Consider the following 17,929-nt stretch of genomic DNA (forward strand, 5'->3'; position numbering starts at 1 on the left):
GTAAAAAGGTGTATAATTGCAGTACATTGAAGATGACTTTATATATAATTTACACCCTTGGAGTAATAAGGCCTGCAAAATGATAACTTTTCAGTAGGTGTAAAGATTCTCGAAAGAAACTAGTTTTTTATGCTTAAATAGGAGAGTTTTAAAATTTTAATTAATACGAGTCAATGCCCGTTCCCGCCAAGGTTTATATTAGTGATTTTCTCCAACAATGTAATGAAATAATAGAAGACTAAAGAGATGTAGGTGTATAATAGAGAAATAATATATAAATAATAAAAATACGAGTTCCGACGCGGAACTAACGCGGCAGAAACAGCCCGCAATATCAATGCTGCGTTTGGAGAGGGGTCTACTAATGAACGCACCGTGCGATTTTGGTTTAAACGCTCTCGTGATGGAAATTTCGACTTAAAGAACGAGTCACGAGGAAGACCGCCCACACAGGTGAATAACGATGAATTAAGAGAGATAGTGGAAGCCGATCCTAGTCAAACTACCCAGGAATTAGCGGCATGGTTTAACGTTACCTTACCCACAATATTGACTCACTTGCGTCAAATCAATAAAATAAAAAAATACGAAAAATTGGTGCCTCATGATTTGACTGATCTGCAGAAAGAAACGCGTGTTGAAACTTGTGTTGCCTTGTTGAACCGGTACAGAAATGAAGGAATATTGGATCGAATTGTAACATGTGATGAAAAGTGGATTCTTTATGATAACCGGAAAAGAAAAATGCAATGGCTGACCCCAGGTCAAATGCCACAACAGTGTCCTAAAGCAAAACTTACCAATAAAAAGGTAATGGTAACTGTTTGGTGGTCTCAACATGGTGTTATTCACTATAGTTTTCTCCGATCTGGTCAAGCAATAACGGCAGATGTCTATTGTGCCGAACTCCGAACCATGTTGACAAAACTAGCAGTAAAACAACCCCGACTCATGAATCGATCTTCACCATTATTGCTCCACGACAACGCGAGACCTCACACAGCACGAGAAACCATTTTGACCCTTCAGGAACTGCAGTTAGAAACCATTCGTCATCCTCCGTATTCACCAGACCTTGCTCCAACGGACTACCATTTTTTTCGTGATTTGCACAATTATCTACGTGACAAGAAGTTTTCTTCCCAGAAGGCAGTACAAAATGCTTTCACACAGTTTGTGCAGTCTAGATCGTCGGAGTTCTATCGCAAAGGCATTAATAACCTTCCCATTAGATGGCAGCAATGTATAGATAATAATGGCAACTATTTTGATTAAATAAATTTGTTAAAAATTTAAAAAATAAACAATTTAGATTTTCAGTACGAATCGGCAATTTCATACTTTAACCCCTATTATTTTAATCTTAGAATAATAACGCATAGAATGATAGTTTCATATCAAACGAACTGTCACAAGTGAGGCAAAAATCAAATTCATGTAGGCTAGTTTTAGTAGTAGGTTAATTTTCGGTTTTAGTGAATATTTATATAAAAATACAAGTTGAAACGCGTTACTTCCTTGTGGAATGTGATGTTAGTATCTATTTTATGTTTGTCTGACGTATTTTTACACTCATTTACCGCACATTTCGTCATTTTTAGCTAAAATTCTTGATCTGTTCGCGGTGCAAGTTGACCTTGAGCACTGAAGGCCCGCCCGCTCGTGTAGGCCCTTTTGGCGCGCTTCAATTTGCCTCACTTAGCGTGTGCGGGCTAGGTTTCTATGCGTTATTATTCTAAGATTTTAATTCGCAAAATTACGACGTAATTTTTTTTTAACTTATAATAGTTAAGCTAGCTCCTAAATAACCTTTTCTAAGGCCTTTTTTATTCCTATTTTTTTTATTAATAATTTTGGCTTGGATACAAGTCCTCTGAGCCATGTCTTCGTTTAATTAATTATGTTTCTGTAAATATGGCCGCCACAAAGAGGATAGGCAATTTGAGGCGGCGTGCTTAGATTGACTCGGGATCCCTTATTAAGGGCCGATACGGGTATTTCAGTTCGAGATTCGTGTAATTTCGCGTTTTAATCTTCGATTAAGGCACAATAGCACTATCCTATTCCACTTTAAACTAGATTACACAAAATAATTGAAAGTCAAAATAAAAACGACACTTTTCCCTCCAAAAGGCCCAGAGCGAATCCCTTTTTTTCCCATTACAGCCATGGACAGTAAGGAGTTTTTTTTTGTGGCACTCATACTTCCTTACATAGGTCAGGTTAGTTCAAGCAAGGAGGTCGCTTATGTCGAAAATAAAAAGATTCGATTAAAATGTCATCTAAACAAAAATTTTATTGCAACTCAGCCACATACTACCTAAATACTTATTATTAAGAATTAAGAAACTTTTTACAACATTTTAGTTTAAGACAATGGTCTCTAAGCCCTAAGAACTCGATATATCTTGATTATAGTCAATGTTTTTCATTGCAGAAATAAAGAGAAAGAATAAAACATTTATCCTCTCAGAATAGCGTCGAAATTCGAGTGAAAAGTATTTAAAAAATGGGAAATTATTTTTAGTTTAAGTAATAATAAATTTATTTGCCATAATAATAATACAACATGCATAGTGTACAGAACCTAAGTAAGTATCAAAGAATCAGTAGATATGACCGCTGGTACTTAAAAAAGGAAAACCTGTGCAGAAAACCTTCCAATGGCGTAGTAAAATTTACAATTTATTACGTTATTTTATTTATACATTATGCAAAAATAATAATAAGAACAAGTAGTAATAAAAAATAATTCACTTACACGTGTGGAGAAGCCTCGAAAAATGCTTTCTTGAAGTAGAGCTTCGTCTTTTCTTCGGTGTAAATGGGCAGATGCTTGTAGGGGTTTACCGAGATCAGCACATTGCCAATGTATGTCTGTTGGAAAATACATCAACTTAATCAATCAGGATACCTTATCTACATAGATTAAAAGATTTTTTCACCTCAATAGCTCGGAAAGGCTTTCTGTCTCCCTTTCTTTCTCTCCACGCTAGCGGAAAAGGTTTTTGAAATTCGAACTTGACGATGAACTGTGATGCACCTAACTTTTTCTTTCGATGAAAAAAAACATAATGACGCGTTCATCTACGCGATTTTTCATACATTATTTATATAATATAAATCCGTTGGTATATACTTGACATTAAAGGTAGTAAGCTACACGCCTGTCCATAACAGTTGCAATCACTCAGAGCTTTAGATCGCACAGATCTTACGGGCACTGCGACCGCGCTCGTCACTCTGAGACATAATAAGTCGATAAGTCCGACGTGCCTGTAATTTCTCCTGCACCTTTACCCTTCCACACGGAACGCAGTAATGCTCACATTACTGCTTGGCGGCAGAAATGGTGGCAGTACTTCCATGGACAAACTCTTTCACAAGGAACTCTACTGCTACTAAATGTTACGTCATTACTCCGATATTTGTAAACCGATTTCGATGATTCTTTTTTGTTTCCAAGGGGGTACCTCAATAGTAGTCCCATTCAAACTTGAAGAAGATATTTTACCTCTAAGGGTGGCAAATTAGGGGATGAATCCGGTTTATTGAATTTCGACCGATTTCCACAAGCTTTTGGGATCGACTTTATTATAAAAAAAGTTATTATTTATTTATTTATTTAACATTTTTAACTTCACAGGTAAAAGTCCAAATCGCCACAAACACAGAAACAACGAAAAATATAAACGTAATAGATTTCATAGAACTGAACTTGCAGGCATCATTTGTTCAAATACTTTCCTACATTCACTCATCACACATCCAACCGTGCTATCAAATAAATCAGTATGTGGTGCCTCGAGAACGGAGTTGAGGAGTGTAATGGCCCGCAGCGCCGGCGCGGTGTATTTATGAAATTACTCTACTATAATTATTAATACAAAGATCGAACACTCAGAAAAAATTCCTTCGATCCGGTCGGATTCGAACCGACGTCTTCTTGCATACCGTGGCAGACGCTATACCAACTAAGCCACGGAACGAACCAACGGACCTCACGAATTTTTCTATGTGCTTGAGTCGTGTCTTTGTATTTGGTTTTTCAACGACTTTTTAGTCGTAGCGCCATCTATGAGAAATCTATGAAAGATTGATCACCAAGTTAGTACCTTTACAGCTACCAGTCCTGGCGGGAGATGTCGCTATTCACTGTATTAATTAAATTTTTATTGAATTGATATTCAATTCTTTTTTATGAAATTACTCCACTAGTTTGTTATAATTATTACTATTATATTATATTTTATTAATACTTGTATGAATAATTATAACAAACTAGTGGAGTAATTTCACAAAAAAGAATTGAATATCAATTCAATAAACATTTAATTAATACTCCACTAGTTTGTTATTATTATTGATCCAAAGATTATACAGATACAAAGAAAAATTCCTTGCATCCGACTTGACTCGACCCGGCAATCTGTTGTACAGTCGGATTGAAGGATGTTTCTTTGTGTTCGTTCGAACTTTGTATCAATGTGTTAAAGAAATAATGTTCTAGAATTTAAAACCAAGTTAATAAATATTTAGTACTTTTCTTTTCATTAACATTTTTGTAATTATCGAGCTCTTAGGTTTTCGTTCGCGATTGTTACACAAAGGAAATTAAACTATTTTTCCGGATTTAAATCGCGTATATTTGTATAGACCCGTAAAGAGCTCGAAACGTTGGTATGTTTGAAAAAACAAATATACGCGATTTAAATACGAAAAAATAGTTTCATTTCCTATTTTTGTAATTTTTAAGTTTAAAAATCAAAGAACAAAGTTTTTTTTACTAAACAATACAGAAATGGCACACGTGAGTTATCATTTCGCGTTTGGAATATTAAAAACACATCAATTATTAAGCTTCGAAGTGTCACCTGTGAAAGATTTTCTAAGACTGTGAGACGGTAACACTAAGAGTGATTACAAACGGGGACTTTTAGCAGCGATGCAAACGCGCGTACGTCAGCTGCGCGATTGCATCGATACACTTGCGATTTATAGGTGATTGCAAACGCGTTACTGCATAGATACAAATGCGCGATTGCATCGCTACACTTGGAACTATTAAAGGATTGCATCGATGCAAACGCGCGAATGCGTCGATACAAACACAACGCGATACAAATACAAATACAATCCTCTAAAAGTTCCAAGTGTAGCGATGCAATCGCGCGTTTGGATCGCTGTTTAAAATCGCGCGCGCTGGTGTAAAGGTAGACAATTAGTGTATGGGCTTTGACGTCTTGAGTGTAGGTAATTAAGTTAGTTGTAGTTTGTAGTTAGTTAAGTTATAGAGTTGACGTACAATCGTAAAGTTTATTTTTGCTTAAATGCAAGTTATTATATGGATGCTTATGTGACCGATTGCGACACGAGTTATTATATCAACTAAATTATAATAAAAAGTGAACCAGTCGATTCACGTAAAGTAGGGCGCAAACTCAGCGTCTAAATCTTGTACGTGACCCGTACAATTAGCGACTGCATCGCGTTTGCATCACTGCTAACAGTCGCCGTATGTAATCGCTCTTAGATACATTTTGTATTACCTCTTAACCGCCCGGTTACAACACGTCGCGAAAGTTTCAGCGCGGCCGCCGCGCGGCAACCGCCCAGCTACCACGCTTTTATGTACATTAATGGCGAATCTGAATTCTATTACTAGGCAATAACATTTAAATTCCTCGGAATAATACAACCGAGCGGTCGCCACGCGGACGTCGCGTAGACCAAAGACAAGCCACACTCGCCCGGGGCTTATTTAAGTTAAAATGTAAAAACTAAATAAATAAATTGCTATAACAGTTCGGTCTCTAAACACGTGCACGCGGTCGCTGCGCGGAGGCCACGCGATGGAATTCATGTCAAATAAATGCGCCCTTACTGTGATTGTATGAAGAGTGTGATTCGGAAAGCATAGAAGGAAACTCACATAAATGAGGTTTTCTTTGAACCGCTTGCGCAGGTTGTCGATAAAAGCGGCTTCGGAGCGGTAGTCCTCGAGCAGCACGAAATCCTGGACGCCAACGCGATCGCGATGCTGCAGGGCGTGCTCCATCACGCCCGAGACTGACTCCGGACGCAGGAGCCTGTAGACAAAATCAGCAATGTATAAAGATTTACAATTACAATTTGTCATTAATCTATGACTTACGTTAGAACATAGTTTATCAGCACAGATCCGGAGATCCGAGTGAAAGTGAATATATGTGTGATAGTACGGGGTACCTCGTTTCGCTATACGGATCTCAGATAACCAACTAAACCATTTAAAAGATTTATTTTCAGACACATAACAGAATATTAATAATAGTTTAATTTAATTTACTGAGTACTTGAACGAACCCTTATATCCGATTGTTTTATGAGATGACATTCTTAAGAAATTGCCTTTGCAGATTCAATTTCTCTTCATTCCAGTTTCTCGTACAGATATCTGTACGAGAAACTGTAACTACAGGCTTTACAGAATGATTTTCAAGTGTTTTATTATCAAGTGTTTTCTATGTTGCCGCCTACTCCTTTTCCATAGAGAAGAATTAACAATGTGCTGACAAAATTTAGTGATTTACATACATTGAACATTTTATCTTGAATAAATATAAGCACTATGGGAAAAGTATGTACATTTTTCTGTGTGGTACTTTTAAAGTACTGTATTTCATGTACCTACATTAATCGCGAATCTGAATTATATTTACTAGGCAACAATATTTAAAATCCAGCCGCCGCGTAGGCCAAATTCAAGTCAGTCAAGACGGAAAGAAGGCTCTAGCTAACCTAACCTAACCTAACCTCATAAGAAGGCTCAAGGTCACTCAGCGGGCAATGGAGAGAGCGATGCCCGGTATTTCCCTACGTGATAGAATCAGAAATAAGGAAATCCGTTGGAGAACCAAGGTAAGGTAAGGTAAGGAACCGACTTAGCTCGAAGAATTGCTCAGCTGCAGTGGCAGTGGGCACCTAGCTGGGAGAGCCGATGGCCGTTGGAGCGGAAAGGTTCTTCAAGGGCGACCGCGCACCGGACGACGCTCAATGGGTAGGCCCCTCACCAGGTGGACCGACGATCTGGTAAAGTTTGTGGGAAGCCGATGGATGCGCACAGCGCAGGACCAATCGTTGGAGATCGTTGGGGGAGGCCTGTCCTAGCAGTGGGCGTCGTAAGGCTGAATGATGACGTCTTATGGTTGCGCAGGGGCAGCAACCCTTACACCTTCGGTCTGCGATTTAAAGCTCAGAGTGGCACTGCAACTGTTATGGACAGGCGTGTCGCTTACCACCAGACGCAGGACTTTACATTACAGTACACATATTCACATTACATTACAATAACAACACAACCACAAAGAGCCGTGCCGACGATTTAATCGTTCCGTCCCGACGATTTAATCGTTCCGTCACTTGATATCATAAAAAATGGCTCTTACCGAAAATAAATAACTCTGAATAACAAAGATTCCGTGTCACGAAAACCCATGATTTTGTAGAATTATTTTAAACACTATTTAATTTCGCATCTTTACAAATGAAATGCTCGAAACTCTCGCCACGAAATCTAAATTAACACTGATTTAACAGCCGGTCATTGCTTAAGGGAGTAATTAATTAACAAATGAACTGACGGGGTACAGCACCTAAAGTACTCTGACACTGGGAACTGCAAACAAACGAGGACAATTGTTTATTTATTCATTCGTGTTATTTAATATTTTTGCTAAAAACAAAAGCGATCAACGCTATTTTTTTACGTATTTATACTATACGGTATATATTCAAATCATATCATATTATATCATTAACCGAAATTTTTAATAGCAGTAGAGTGCCTTGTAAAAGAGTTTGTCCGGAGATGTACTGCCACCTTACCTATTTCTGCCGCCAAGCAGGAATGTGAGGCATTAATGCGTGTCGGTTTTCAAGGGCACATGGGACTTGTCAACTTATGTCTCAGGGTGACGGGTGCGGTGGCAGTGCCCCTCAAATCTTTGCGATTTAAAGCACTGAGTGGCACTGCAACTGTTATGGACTGGAGTGTCGCTTACCACCAGACGCAGGACTTTACATTACAATACACACATTCACATTACATTACAATAACAACACAACACTAATCATAAATACACCATACAAGATTTTTGTGTCATATAAGAACGCAGAAGCTGCATCATAACCATTGACTCATTTATACGTCCCACTGCTGGCCACGGGTTGCATCTCAGGCGAAGGCTCAAGCCATAGTCCGCCTGGCACCGATTCATCTCGTATGTTATGTGCCATCATTTTTCAAAACACATTGCAATTTACTTCCAGTTCTTACGTTTTCGTGATTGGTACATATTGTTTAAGAAACATTTTTCGTTTTCATCTATTTACAGACAGCCGTGGTTATTAGTTGATAGGTTTAAATATCTTGGTCACGTTATTATTGACAGCATGAAACATGATCTAGATATTGAAAGGGAGCGCAGAGCGCTGGCTGTGAGAGGAAACATGCTGGCCCGTAGATTCACTCGTTGTACAAAACAGGTGAAAGTTACGCTTTTTAAAGCTTTTTGTCAGTCAATGTATTCGAGTAGTCTATGGGTTAGATATACACAGCGTACATACAACTCAATACGAGTACAATACAATAACATCTTCAGGATGCTGTTGGGACTGCCACGGCACTGCAGTGCATCTTTCCTGAAGAACGAACAGATGACTTTTGTGCCATTATAGGCGTAAAAAAGTGTCGTCTCTGCTAAAGCGAGTGCGTGACAGTGGCAATGGCATCCTGAGGATGTTTGCCCATCGTTTTGACTGTACAATTTTAAAGTTTTGGGTAAACATTACAACTGGTCAAATTAAGTAATAATATTGTGCATTTTCCAAATTTTAATATTTAAATTTTCTATCAATATCTCAAAATTCAATGTAATCATACTAACATAGTTCTAAGGTTTTCTTTTGCAACTAACACCATTATCTTATGGGCTATGGCCTGAAATAAATGGTTTATTATTATTATTATTTATTATTACTATATATAAATTACAAAATCCGTGTCCGCAAGAATTCGTGTCGTTTCTACACACGAACTGTGTACACTGCCTCGGCGCTGGACAAGAAAAAAAATCGTGTCTACCCCGGACTCGACGCGCTCTGCCGCTATTGTTGTCAGTAAACGAACGTACAAGTGTAAACCAGTGTTGCAATGAACCATTGTTGCATCACTAATTTCATTGCGACTAATAAAATGCATGATTTACTTATAAGCTTAGTAGAGGAACGACCCGTATTGTGGGAGAAAACCTTAGAGATTTATAAAGATAAACGATGTACTTTTGAGGCATGGAGAGAAATATTTATTATTCTTAAGGAAGATTTTCAAGAAATGCCAATAAAAAAACATTAATTTTAAGTATACATTTCTTAAAATTATTATTATTAGGTAGATACTTAGGTAGTATATGATTTATGCGTATTTATCTTGCCACAGTAATGCACGATTATCCGAGGAAAAATAATTGGTAGACTCGTCGTCGTCTTGTACACGACAAGTACTTCGTCGGATCTAGCCACGAAAATATGTTGTGTCTGTAGCAGACAGAAAATGATGAGTATGTACACGATACGAATGCTTTCGTGCAGACGTGTGTAGGGTAAAATGTGTCAGTGCATTACGGGTCTTCCAGGTAGTTGTCGTGTTACTACCGACTGTGGGAAGAAATATGTTGTTGTATATGGTGACTGCTAAGCAACACCCGTCATACAACAACGGCAGAGCGCGTCGTGTCGGGGTACACAAGATTTTTTTCTTGGCCGGCGCCGAGTCAGTGTACACAGTTCGTGTGTAGAAACGACACGAATTCTTGCATAGACCCGGCGACGTTTCTTAGCGTGGACACGCGCCCTTAAGCGAAATTCGCTTAAAACAGGGTTGTACTTTTTTTATTGCTATGTGTATGATCGAATAACAGGCTAAATATTGTAACGAACGAACCCATCTTTTCTAAAACTTTTATCTTCGTCTCCAAACTCAAGTTCTTACGCTCTTCTTTCTTAGCCAGTGTTCGTAAAAATTATCTTTTACAAGTCACTGGATAACAGACAGTACCAATGTAATTATAAATTAAAGAACTTACCAAGAAAGAACTACCTGTGACAATGCACTCTTAGTAACTGGGAAGCTACGGGTTCAAATTGGCTAAATCAATCAAATTAAAATGCATCTGCGTCAATCGGGGTAATTTAGCGCGAACTTTAAAAAATCGCGTTATAACGAAATAGCGCAATGCGGGGTATTACTGTAGTGTCATTGTAACTCCTCTTAATATAAATTACATATACATATTATACAAAATTCATTTACATTATTATACTATGACGCCAGTGCACGAATGTTAATTTCCTTATACTTGTGACGCAGAGATCATTTCGAGCACTATTTGTAAATTGGCCTTTCAGCACGCTTCTGCAGGACAAAGTTTCTATTGTTACTTTTATTGAATATTGTGATATTTTTAACACCATGACATTCATATATTTTATGTTGTGAAAATACTAAACCGGTTTATTATTATTATTGATACAAAGATCTAACAAATACAAAGAGAAATTCCTTCGATAGTATGTACTCGAATTGGGTCGAGTTCAACCGGATCGAAGGAATTTTCGGTCCGAGTTTTTTTTAATAATATCAAGCGACGGGACGAACATGTACGCCTGACGGTAAGTGCCACTCAGAGCTTTAAATCGCAAAGATCTGAGGGGCACCCTGAGACATAAGTTGACCATAGAATTGATATTTAATTATTTTTTGTGAATTTACTCCACTAGTTGTATGAAGATCGAAGACTTACAAAAAATTCCTTCGATCCGGCCGGATTCGAACCGACGTCTCCTAATAAACCATGCCAGATGCTATGCCAACTAAGCCAAGGAACGAACCAGCGGACCTCTCGAATTTTTTCATATGCTTGTTTGACGGATCTTTGTATTTGGTTTTCAACGACTTTTCAGCCGTAGCGCCATTTATGAGACATTTATGAAAGTATTTCGTCACCCAGTTAGGTAACTTTACAGCTACTACTTTTAATTAAATTTGTATTGAATTGATATTCAATTATTTTTGTGAAATTACTCGACTAGTTTGTTATAATTATTAATACATAGATCGAACACTCAGAAAAACAACACCCTTACCATTCACACATTCACGGAACACAGTAATGCGAACATTACTGCTTGGCGGCAGAAATAGGTAAGGTGGCAGTACTTCTCTGGACGCACTCTTTCAGAAGGAGCTGTACTGCTTTTAATTCCAATCCGATCGGAATATTTTTTCTTTGTTTGTGCCATCTTTATAATATATTTTATTAATTCCGACGGCATGTTCATTATTATCAAAATGCCGTAAGTCCCCTTGGGCCTCTTGTTAATCAACAAGTTTAAATGCTGTCTGTGATAATTTTATTCTTGTATCTGTAATATTCTTTGGCATAACTTATTTTATCGATTTTGATAATTCATTGATTGTAACACGAGATACGACTTGGGAATTGGGGAGTACATGTTGGAAAAATACCAATCTAAAACAATCGATTGGATAATTCATATAGATTATATTTATATTTGGTTAGATTATTCTTTAAATGGATTTGGCATAAAAAATAAAACGTAGTTTCTTAAAATAAATATGACGGGTAGTTTATGAGGTGGAACATACCAGTGACATTGAAAACTGATTATGGATGTACTCACAAACTGGAGAATATTATCCTTAAGAACGTTCGTTGCCATTTACCACAGAATAAACAATAGTGCTCTGCTTACCTATTGTTGTTTTCATCTTGTAATCAGTTGGTCATAAATAACCAATTAGGTAAATGAGATGGATTGTTTATTTATGGAAATTCATAGGTGAGCAAATAGAAAACCGTATTTGAGGAAAGATTCAGATAGATAGATAACAATGCAAAAACGAGCGATTCGTTCTGTGTACCGTCTATAATAGGCTCTCGGGTATCTCTCAGAGAAAAGTTTAAGGAGACTGGTATAATGACTGTGGCATCACAGTACAATTACTCAAATATTTTATATGCCCGTAAAAATATACATAATTTCAATAAGAAAGAAGATATCCATAATATTAACCTTAGAGCTAAGTCCAAACTCATGGTACCACGATTTCGTTTAACCGAGGTAAACAACTCTTTTATGGGGAACTGTATACGTTTTTACAATAAGATTCCGGAGCATATATTAAGTTTATCATTTCCTAAGTTTAAAAACTACATTAAAAATATTTTGATCGGAAAATCATATTACAAAATTGAAGACTACGTGTTAGATAAAGATGTATGGAAAGACGACATGGCTCCAGAATCCACACAAATTTGATTCAAAGTGTATTCCATAGCATTTAAGTTTATTTGAAAAGAGCAATCCCTAGAGTTTCTTGCTCGTTCTTCTCAGGGAGGTCAGCGTAGTGAACGAGCAGTAGCTTAAATGTGACGATTTCAAGTGTAAATTTATTTTACCTATGGAATAAATAATCTTTGACTTTGACTTCGACTTTGACAGTGGCGAGGCGTCCATATAACTCGATTGCCACCGGCTTGCCTAACATTTTCCACGTATTATCAAATATTATATTTAAAAGTAGAAAAATTAGCCAATGAAATAAAGTATACTAGTATCTTGTGTGCTAATAAGTCGCCAAGCCACGACTGGTTAAGGCAAGCGTTTTTTGTTTTACTCCGGTTTTACTAAAGACAATTTTCACGTCTCGCCACTGGTAGATATACACTTTATTAATACACACACAGGAACAAGAACAGTACATAGACAGCTTAAAACTAATGTGGGCGACGGCGGCCTTATCGCTTAGAGCGATCTCTTCCAGACAACCTTTGAGATATAGGAAAACCAATCAGAGCGGGATACGAAGTGTGCCAATAGCAAATTTTGAATTGTATAGACAAACAATAATTAACAATAAATGAAGATATAGTGTACCTACATCATTGACTTACAAATAAATGGACGACGGGTCTAATACAAAAACGACGAAAAAAATGTCCCAAGTCAACCTATTTAAACGTAGTGACATGTAAAGGAATATGAAAAAGCTAAAACGTTGAATTTAAATTGTAATGTCATCGCAGTATTGTCTAATTTTGCTTGCTTCGCTGTCAGTCGAACAAACCAATGACGCTCTGTATACGATTTTAACGCCCTATAAGTTCGGACACTTTTTAGCGCGGACCCGACGTCCATATAATTGTAAGTCAATGACCTACATGTATATTAGTATATATAAATATACCTAAATAAACTTATAGTTACTAATAAATAAATACACGTTGCAGACTAGGACAGTGTCAGGAGATATTTACGCAATCCAGTTTTAAAAACGGGAAGTGACTTTGAATGACGGATTTCGTTCCATAGTTGTACAGCCTTAATCGTAAAAGAATTTTTAAAGTACTCCGAGCGAGAGAAGGTTTCAGAATTTCAAATGAAAGGTTTGAAAGATTCAGATGAAGATTGTTTTTATGATGTGAAAGTCGTGCGACTGGTGGTAAGCGATTCCTTACAGTTGCAGTGCCACTCTAATTAATGTAACTTTTCAAAAATAGTGGATGAAAACACAGTTATGCGTTAGAAACACCCGCCTTGTATCTCTAGAGCACGTGACGGGTTAAAAAAGAGGGAAGAAAAAATCCATAACACAAACACATAGGAGAATTTCGACAGCTCGGGAAGTTGAAGTGTGGCTCAGTTGGTAAGAGCAATGCTACGGTGCAGCATGGTCGTGGCTTCAAGTCCCATTCCCAAGTTAATAATCAATAACAAAACTAGTGGACTTATTTCACAAAAAAACTCAGTAATACAAGAGAGAATAAAACTAAATTAACTAATGACAAAAATGGAGTAAATGATAAAAGGGAAACAGAAAAAAACAGTAAACAGTACTAAAAAACCGACCTCAAAAGTGATTTTTCCCCTTGTTTGCCACCCTTAGAGGTGGAATACTTTCTTCAAATTTAAATAGGACCACATCTGAGGTACCTTCTTTCCAACAAAAAAGAATCATTAAAATCGGTTGACAAATTATCGCGTGACGCACACACAAAAAAATAAAAACACAGTCGGTAAAAAGGAGTAGGTGAGGAGGTTTTAGTCCTTATGATAGTCTCCTTCTTTCCAGGCAATAAAAAAAGCAATTCGTCAATTCTCGTCACTTTAAGTGTTGGTTTATTTAATGCATATGTCCAAAAAGCACGCGAATGTGGCCGTGAGTCATGGTGCTTCCCGAAAACGGACGTCATTCACAAGATATGCATCAGATTTAATGCGGTGTCGTGACAAGTCGTTTTATGACTAATAATCTCGAAAAGGATCTCGAGTGGAACGAAGATTAGGCTTCTCATAGACGTACAATTTTTAATTTCAATATATATATAATTATTAATACAAAGACCGACCACTCACAAAAAACACTCAGAAAAAATTCTTTCGATCCGGTCGGATTCGAACCGACGTCTTCTTGCATACCGTGCCAGACGCTATACCAACTAAGCCACGGAACGAACCAACGGACCTCACGAATTTTTCTATATGCTTTGCGTCGTGTCTTTGTACTTGGTCTTTCAACGACTTTTTAGCCGTAGCGCCATCTATGAGAAATCTATTGAGTGTTTTTTCTGAGTGTTCGATCTTTGTATTAATAATTATAACAAACTAGTGGAGTAATTTCACAAAAAATAATTGAATATCAATTCAATAAAAATTTAATTAAGATATGTACATATAATTTTTTTAATTTCAAACCAACGTTTCGGGCCAAGATCTCGCCTTTTGTACACATTTATCATTTACAGTATTTATTTCTAATATCTTACATTGAGAATACATGCAGCAGCTAAACGGGTCACTACGGCGGATTTTTGTCATTCAAGTACGCTGAAGCTGTATAATAACGTATAGAGCGGTTACACACGGTCTTTTAGCAGTGATGCAAACGCGATGCAGTAGCAATGTAGTCTACCTTTACACACATGCGATAGCATCGATGCAAACGCGGGACTGCGTCGATACTATCACCTACAAATTTCAAGTGTAGCGATGCAATCGCGCGTTTGCATAGACGCAGTCGCGCGTTTGCATCGATGCAGTAATCAGTCATTTTAATTCATTCCACAATGTAAATATACACAGATGAAAACTTATAACCATGAGAACCAATTGTGGACCGTTTTGGACATAGCAATTTTAGTAGAGAGGAGGACGCTATGCTGATATATGTCCTTTTCAAATTGTATAAACTAAATGCGCTGAAAAACAAACTTCTATAAAATAATAATAGTAATCCTGAGTCATCATAACCAAATAAAAAAATATAATATTAAAAAAATCATAGTTATAATAATAAAAATAAAATAATATAACTATAATAATAATTTCATTATATATTTATCACTTAAGTATTCATCTACAGTGTAGCAGCATTTTGACAAAATAATTTGTTTCAGCTGTGATATAAATTTATTATCATTCCTTATGTTTTGAAATTCGCCTGATAATTTGTTATATATTTTAACAAATGGGCCATCTGCGTGCATTTTAAGAAGGGAACGGGAGTAGTAACTTGTTTGGGTACCTTGAGTAGGAAGGTCGCGTTTGCATCGTTGCAGTCACCTTGTGTAACCACTCTCAGGGTCGTATTCCAGAACTCCACTCAATGCTCAAGTCAAGACTTGAGTATGGTTTAAAGCACTAGAAATCATACTCAAGTCCTTGCCATTAGGGTCGTATTTCCAGTGCTCGAAATCATACTCAAGTCAGCTCAAGTCCTGACTTGAGCATTGAGTAGAGTTGTGGAATACGACCCTTAGTACAAAGTTTATGTTTCACTATAGTTTTTCAACCTCATCTGGGCACGTTTTTACGTTTGGACGCGCTTTTAGTAGGCAACTTCAGTTTTATATTTTTGAACTATATAATAAATAAAAACTTTTAAATATAATCTATTCGCGATACGAAAGCAAGTATTCTCAGTAGAATACGAAACGGGTGTCGAAACAAATGATTTTGACATTTGGCGAATGTCAACTTTCTTGGCATTAGCAAAATATCAAAATACGACATTACCATTGGATGCTTATTTCACATCATATTATAGTGTAGGTTTTCTAAGAATTCAACATAAGGTTTGTTTAAGGTACACAATGCTACATATCGAACCATTGGTTTTATAAAGCCAAATCTGAATCATTAACAAAACGGCAATATTAAATGTCTAAAGATTCTACGTGAAATTAGTCATTATCTTTTTATGCTTAAGTAGAAGAGTTAGACATAGAGATATACATAATTTGTTTCAAGTAACTTGTATTATTTTTATGACGCTTTTATTTCATAAGAACAGATGTATATAACTGATATGTCAAATATTATTTATTGATAATGGCGTTATAACTTTGGTATACGTCGCGTATAAACCTTTATTAGTTAAGCTGTTAAAGTAAAGCTATTAGAGGATTGTGTCCACTTTAACAGAACTATTTGATTGATAGTTTTGGCATAAGTTAGGTTTTTACCTATTTTCTACGTGTTGTGCTTCAACCACAGACATATGAGACTTGTCGCAGCAACTTTATTTTGATTGCCTCTCCCGGTCGGAAACTGCGTCCTTTCCGAGTCGGGGCCCATCCGCAATATTATACATTGCGGATGGGCTATTAAAATCAGGGCCCTGATCTTTAAAACTCTGAGTGGCAGTGCAATTGTTATGGGTATCGTGTCGCTTTTCATCAGGCTCACGATTTGCTTCCGGTACTTGATGTCAATAACAAAACAGTACAGTGTACTAAAAAAACCGATCTCAAAAGTCATTCCTCTCTTAGTTTGCCGCCCTTAGAGGTGGAATATTATCTTCAAATTTAAATGGGACCACTTCTGAGATACCTTCGTTCCAACAAAAAAAGGATCATCAAAATCGGTTCACAAATGCCGGGAGTTATCGTGTAACATATATACAAAAAAAACCTCCTCCAATTTTGAAGTCGGTTAAAAAGGAAAACGTAATCTTAATATACCATTGAAGAAATAAATTCTTCACAAATAGCGTTACGGCAAAAAAGTCGTTAAAAACAAAGATCTGCAATAAGCGCACGGAAAAATTCTTAAAGTCTGCTGTTTCGTTCCGTGGCTTAATTGTCAGAGCATCTGACACGTATTTCCTGAGGGTAGTGGTTTGAATTCGAATGAATTCTTCTTCTAAGTATTTCGATCTTTGTTATAATAATAATAACAAACTAGTGGAGTAACAGAAAATGAAACTATTTTTCCGGATTGAAATATTACATATATTTGTTTTTTCAAACAAACCAACGTTTCGGGCTTTTTAGAGGTCCCATGGTCACGGTTGACTGAGGTGGTACAGTCATCAACCAGTTATGTCTAATATTAATGCAAACCACCCTATTTTTTTATTATAGATTTGTAACTTTTGCAAGTTATTAATACGCCACTGCCACCTTACCTATTTCTGCCGCCAAGCAGTATCGATGAAATTACAGGCATATGAGACTTGTCAACTTATGTTTCAGGGTGACGGGCGCAGTTGTGGTGCCCATCAAATTTTTATGACTTAAAGCCCTGAGTAACACTGCAACTGTTATGGACAGGCGTGTAGCTTACCATCAGGTGCACTTGTTCATCCCGTCACTGGATATTATAAAAAAAAATATATATTTTTAATATGTCATCAATGACCTATCTTGCACTAACTTGATTCGCCTACAGCTCGCGACTTTGACGATGTTGTCTATCCTTTTTTTAATTGCTTACATTAAATAACATAAAAAAAATAGTTTGTGGTGTCATTTAAAAATTAGAAATTGTAAAAGGGGCGATAAGGAATCGCGTGCCGAAATCACTT

The 17,929-nt window shown here is 36.9% G+C and overlaps 1 protein-coding gene across 1 annotated transcript in view; it reads right to left on the reverse strand.

Annotated features, from left to right (window-relative positions):
* The window catches only part of LOC113235658 (myosin-IB), a 92,962-nt gene that overhangs the window by 29,564 nt on the left and 45,469 nt on the right, over window positions 1–17,929 (reverse strand). Inside the window, exons 2-3 of the mRNA XM_026471486.1 lie at window positions 5,933–6,089; window positions 2,762–2,877 (exon numbers count right to left, since the gene is read on the reverse strand). Of these exons, the coding sequence (XP_026327271.1) occupies window positions 2,762–2,877; window positions 5,933–6,089 (273 nt within the window). The remainder of the gene's footprint in view (window positions 1–2,761; window positions 2,878–5,932; window positions 6,090–17,929) is intronic.

This window comes from Hyposmocoma kahamanoa, unplaced genomic scaffold (assembly GCF_003589595.1).
Source record: "Hyposmocoma kahamanoa isolate Upper Pololo Valley unplaced genomic scaffold, ASM358959v1 88, whole genome shotgun sequence".
Classification (NCBI taxonomy): Eukaryota; Metazoa; Arthropoda; class Insecta; order Lepidoptera; family Cosmopterigidae; genus Hyposmocoma; species Hyposmocoma kahamanoa.